The 6,000-nt window shown below is 42.4% G+C and overlaps 1 protein-coding gene across 1 annotated transcript in view; it reads left to right on the forward strand.

The window, feature by feature from the left end:
* LOC145403737 (glutamate receptor ionotropic, kainate 2-like) overlaps positions 1-3,264 on the forward strand; it is a 61,779-nt gene extending 58,515 nt beyond the window's left edge. The window contains exons 18-19 of the mRNA XM_080275417.1: positions 1,603-1,755; positions 3,097-3,264. Of these exons, the coding sequence (XP_080131543.1) occupies positions 1,603-1,755; positions 3,097-3,264 (321 nt within the window). The remainder of the gene's footprint in view (positions 1-1,602; positions 1,756-3,096) is intronic.
* The last annotated feature ends 2,736 nt before the right edge of the window (positions 3,265-6,000 follow it).

Genomic DNA, 6,000 nt, shown 5'->3' on the forward strand with positions numbered 1-6,000 from the left:
TCCAACACCAGCACCAACGTGCTGGAGGCAAATCCCAGCCTTGACTCAGCACCCTCGTATCCCTCCTTCCTTATTCACCAAGCCAGCCACCGCCGCCTGTTAAAGCGAGATTTTCTTCCCACACAATTATTCTTGAATGTCACTGTCAACTGTTTGTTTTACCTCAATATAGCTGACTACGGTCTTAGGAAGCATATCTGTGTTCTAGCTGAGGTCACAGAGGGTCTTTAGTAGGCAAGTCGTGGTATGGCTGGTACAATGGTTACACATTAGATTCTTATAATGAAAAATGGATCTCCGCGTGCATGGGTTCCACTTGCACAGTACCCTAGGTTAACACTTTATCCTTTGCTAGAGGAGAGTCTACTGCAGTGATGATGTTCGCGATGATAATGATGATGATGATGATGATGATGATGATGATGCATATACCCAGGATCAACGTACAAAGGAGCATTGGATGAAGCCATTCTGGGTATGCAGGAGGGGGGTCGCCTGCACGTACTCAAGGAGAAGTGGTTTAAGCAAAAGAAGGGAGGGGGCAGGTGTAAGGTAGGTGAGAGAGAGACAGAGACAGAGACAGAGAGCACTGACTCCTAGGACAGTCAGGAGAAAGAAAATTAACCGAAAAAAAAAAAAAGCAAAGTAACCATACTAATAGCTGGAAGTAACGATATTGGAACGAGAGTAGCATAATTCAGGTAAAAAAAAAAAAAGGAATAAATGACTAACCCAGATGAATGATAAAGGGAAGCATACTAACGTGGTAATAACATGAGAAAAATAATAAAAGTCGAATAATTAATACGAAAATAAAGAATGCCTAACCGATACTAACAAAGGAAGAATGACAAAAAGAAAAAAACTGACCAATACTAATAACTAACTAAATATACCGGTACTGATTAACTATGCAAGATATTAAAGGGCAATTAGCTGGTTGTGATTTCTGTCATTTTAGAGCTTATGTAGTTCACTGGCATCATAAGGCTCTACATCTTTTCCAAACCAATTCTTCGTTCCTAGCATCATAGTCTAATGTTAAACTCTTATCACAAATTAGCACTTAAGATGGAGAGATGGCAATTTTAGGCCAAGTTAAAATGAACAGATTGTAAGTATATGTTTTTCATGCTGTGTGAAATCCATCCATCCACAATCCGCACACCTCCCATCTCAACACCAACACAAACATCCATCCCTATCCATTCCACCTCCACCTCCACCTCCTTTCCACCCTCCCCCTCTCCCTCCACACAAAGATACAGGAACCCACACCACACTTTTGACCACCCCCTCCCTTTCCCCTTACTGTTAACCCACTTAATACCTATACACACACCCCATTCCATACCCCTCCCTCTCTACACACACCACAATTCTCACCACACCTTTCCTTTCCTCCCACCACATAACCTCCACTTTCTCACCCCCGTCCCACCCTTCTAACCCTGTTCACTTCATTTCAGGTTGAACCCCACTCCATACCCCTCCCTGCTACACACACCACATTTCTCACCACCCCTTTCCTTTCCTCCCACCACATAACCTCCACTCTCTCACCCCCATCCCACCCTTCTAACTCTGTCCACCCCACTTCAGATTGACGAAAGAGGCAGCAGTATGGCCAGCGAACTGAACCTGTCCAACGTGGGTGGGGTGTTTGTGGTTCTTATGGGAGGCATGAGTCTGGCTCTGCTGGTGGCCATGGCAGAGTTTGTGTTGGAGTGCTGGAAGATTGCTAAGGACGACCAGGTGAGTGGGGGGAAAAAGAGTCAGTGAGGGAGAGAGATGGGGGAGGGGAGAGAATAAGGGGAGAGAGAGAGGAGGTTAAAAAAAAAAAAAAGATGGGCGAGTGACTGCTGTGATCAGGATAGAGTTTACGTTGCAGTGCAGAAAGGATGCTAAAGATGACCAAGAGAGAGAGAAAGAGAGAGAGAGAGGAAGGGGGGAGTGCGTGTGTGATTGTATAAGAGAACTGTGCCTAGAGGTCAATTAGAAAGAAAGGGGGAGGGAGGGAGGGGGTGAACAAAGGATTAGTGTGAGAAACAGGGAAACTGAGGAAAAGGTAAGTTAGTGAAAGAAAGAAGGATAAATGAATATAAGAGAATTTAATTAAGAAAGATGTCATCAGGTTTTGACTGGGTTTAAAAAAATTATAGGAATTTTTGAATGACTTTTATTGACTACTGTAACGTTTATGTGTTTTCAGGTATACAGTCTATCTAACCTTTATGTACTTACTTCTGTTTCTGAAATATGTGTGAGAAATTGTGGTCCATTGTCTTTTCCCTGTCTCGAATATGTCTCAGTGGACTTATGGGAAATTGTTGAACATATTATATAAGCGGGTTGGAGGAGCTGCAATCTCGCTTTATTACCTCTGAACCCCAGATGTGTGAAAGAATTAATGACCACAACACTACTTCTTATTTCTCGAACTTTTTATGAACTGTCCCGGAACTCTTACTTTTGGGAGTTCCGAATGCATGGGGAAAGAGTAGAACCTCCATGTTTCCCTGTTAAACCACTGCAGTTTGATGACCTATTTTTTCAATGTAATCACACTTCCACCAGATGATTTAATTCAGCTCATGCAGTGATGTAGGAGATTAAGGTTCTATTTACCTCTTTCAGTTCGAAGTCTTTCCTTTGGTTGATACTCTAATGATTTATGAAATAACTAGACAGTAGAGAGTAGATTAATCCAGACTCTCACAAAAGGCCAAAGGAGGGCTAACAAACAGATACAATAATATATTAACTATATTTCAAGAGAAGAAGTTGCTGGAGAGAAATGAAGTCTTTTCCCTAGTGTCTTCTTTTATTAATTTCCTTACATGATGCCATAAAGTCAACATAGGTAAAACTTGTAGACTTTCCAATATGTAACTCACCCTGCTGTTGTCATTGCATAATCACATGTTGAGGCACAAAGCGCGACACACTTAGGGACCTGTTGCAATAGAATTATCTCATTAGGTTCTCACACGGTTTCAGTACATTGCAATGGAACTGTTACCTGCAACAATGGTTTATGTTGTTCCTATAAGGTGTAGTTTGAACCCCCACCCACCCTCTTCCTCTCCTCCGCAGCTGCCCATGATGGAGGTGCTGACCCAAGAACTCCGCTTCATCTTCAAGTGCAAAGGGTCATCAAAACCGGTGCGAAAGAAAACCTCTGAGTGCGACACCAGCGAGACTGCCAACAACGTCTTTGGTTCCGATGCTTACAACTACAGTGGAAAAAACCCGCTCACCTGATTGCCAGCCGTGACGTCATCTCGCTCTGACGTCACGACTGATGATGGATCACAGAGTTGGGTGCTGCCGAGCTATGTCCCGCCACCTCCCTCACCAGCAGAAATGGCCTACGCAGCCACTGGTACCAGCGTCCCTCCCTTCTCCACCAGTCACAACCCGCCGCCGTTGCCTCACTATACCCCACCTTCAACTAACCATGGACCATCTCCCTCCTTCAGTAGGGACACGTCACCAGCACCGTCGGGGAATCAGAGTGAGGAGACTTATGACGCAGCAAGTCTTCGTCAACGGAGGAACTGGTAGAGCGGTGGTCACAGTGTTATTGTGTTGGCGCATCGACCTTAATGCCCCTACACCCTGTGCTCGACTCACAGTCAGTTGTTTTTTATTTTATTTTTTTAGTACTGTTGGCATTGTTTTTAATATATTCTCTCCCACCCTGTGGCGTGTGAAGCCCAAGTTTTCTTTTTGACACAGCACCATGGTAATGTTGCTGAGGAAACTGCATCCTTGTGGTGGCTTATTGTTGCTGTTTTCAGTCCATATAGGAGAGAAATGAGTAATATTTCGTTGACTCTAGATTTTTAAGTAACATTTTCAGAGAGTCTGATCATTCAGATTCCTCACTAATAATGGTAATATCTGAACCCGGTATACTGTTGTGAGTTGTCGACACCATACTTACACTGAGGATATATTTGTTATATTAATTTTCCTGCACTGCCTCTCAGACTAGCTGTACAACCTGAGACCAGCCCTTATCTCACGGAATCCCGAGCACATGTTTATCCAGGTGTGTGTTTAACTTTTCGATTCCTGGGCATTGTCTTAAATGGTCAAAATTATCTGGCAGTAGCCCGAATGTGAATCCATAACAAGAACAGAGTTAGTCGACATAACCTATAATCTTTTGAGTGCTAGGATTTCACTGCACTGAACAAAATCGTCTGGTCTTAACACGAATTCAGTATATAACCACATCTGAAACAGTAAAGGAACAAACATAAAGACTGAAAATGTTCCAAGTGTTCTTATGATAAAGCAACGAGTGCCGGCACCTGTGTCGAAGGACTGGTGTGGTGTTGATAGTGAGTTTGTGTAGGTTAGTTTGGACAATCATCCGATAAGTTCACGTTACCCAGGGGTTCTGTAAAAGTACACGAGAGATTTTTATCCAGAGGATCGTATGTTTAAGCCTCAGATAGCGAAGTGGAATGCACGTTCACAGTTTTTTAAAATAATAATCCATGCCGTACTTGATGAAGATTGAATGTTATTGGCTGTCTTATGCCATTGCTCATTGCACTCCATAGATTAGGATGCAAGCTGACCATTCTTTACAGGCATTCCAAATGTGACCCTCAAAAATTATGGCCTTGCATTCCACTTTGCAATTTTAGGGTCAAGCATACAGCTCAAGGTGTTAGTGTGTGTGATAATTCTGATTTGACAAAAGCTCAGGCTATTGCCATATTCTTTTACCTGAGTGTGTGGTATAACAGAAAGTTATACACATTTACTAAACAAGGACATACAGTGAGGTGTTTTCAAGCTCTTTGAGGAGTGTTTTAGAATGTAAATGCACTTAGGGCAACAATAATTACTGACAGCAATAGCACCAATCATTTCAGTTCAGAGAAAAATTCCGTAGTATAGTATGAACAACAAAAGTCCTGTTACCTTGACAGCTTCTCTGCCCATGGACTTTGAATATCAGGTTCATGAATCTACAGCAACTGGCATCAGTTTCTTCATTTGGCCGCATTATCAGTATCATCAGTATTGGTTCTGTGGGAGTGCGGCTTTGTGACGACATTATAACAATATTATTATGGCTTACGCTAGTCTAAGCTGGGTCCTAACCTCAACAAAACATATATGGATAAGCTTAATGAAACACAAAACAAAACCTTAAGAATTATAAGGGGATGCACCAAGACCACAAACATAGATCACTTGCATCAAGAATTAAAAATTCTTCCAACTGAAGTTCATGTGAAGAAGAGAAGCTCACAGTTTACTGTGTTAGCTCAAGACCCATCTCTCGCTTGTAACTTCATGTTGCATCAACCCCCTCCGCAAAACAACAAGACACGAACTACTGCCCCACATAAAGCATCTCGAAACATCCCCTCTCCTCAACCCAGCACCACACCTCACAAATACATTCATAAACACAGCCATCACAACCATCCAAAACCTCCAACTAAATAGCATCCTTCATGACCCCCCATGTCACATCCATAGATCAAAAACAACCCTTCTCGGAGAAACACGCTTACACTTAGTCAGTTACCACCCTTCAGTGCTCCAATACCAACACACAATACAGCTCAAAAAGTCTACACCGCACCACACAACACTTACTCACGTCTTGAACCACACTATAACTACAGTGTCCGTGAACATAACTTCAACAAAAGACCTCTAGGAGCGACCGGTTTTCTGCACTCTTTTGGTTTAAGACCAGATAAAACTGGAACTGTAACAATAAAAACAACAACAATGTTGGTTGTTGCAGACATGTCGAACTGATCATCGAATTCTCTGAATAGAGACCTGGAAAAGGTGATGGGCCTTTTGTTACCGACGCGCCTTTTCTTCTGTTGATTTGAAACATCTACTGAGTGCACTAAATTAACTGTGAATCTTTACGAATATGGTCAGTCAGAAATCTCTACAGTATTTCTTTAGAATCTCATGTATTCAGTAACAATCTGATATTTTGCATATCTA

This window comes from Coenobita brevimanus, chromosome 61, assembly GCF_032717465.1.
Source record: "Coenobita brevimanus isolate Jiangsu-jjx chromosome 61, ASM3271746v2, whole genome shotgun sequence".
In the NCBI taxonomy this organism is placed as follows: domain Eukaryota; kingdom Metazoa; phylum Arthropoda; class Malacostraca; order Decapoda; family Coenobitidae; genus Coenobita; species Coenobita brevimanus.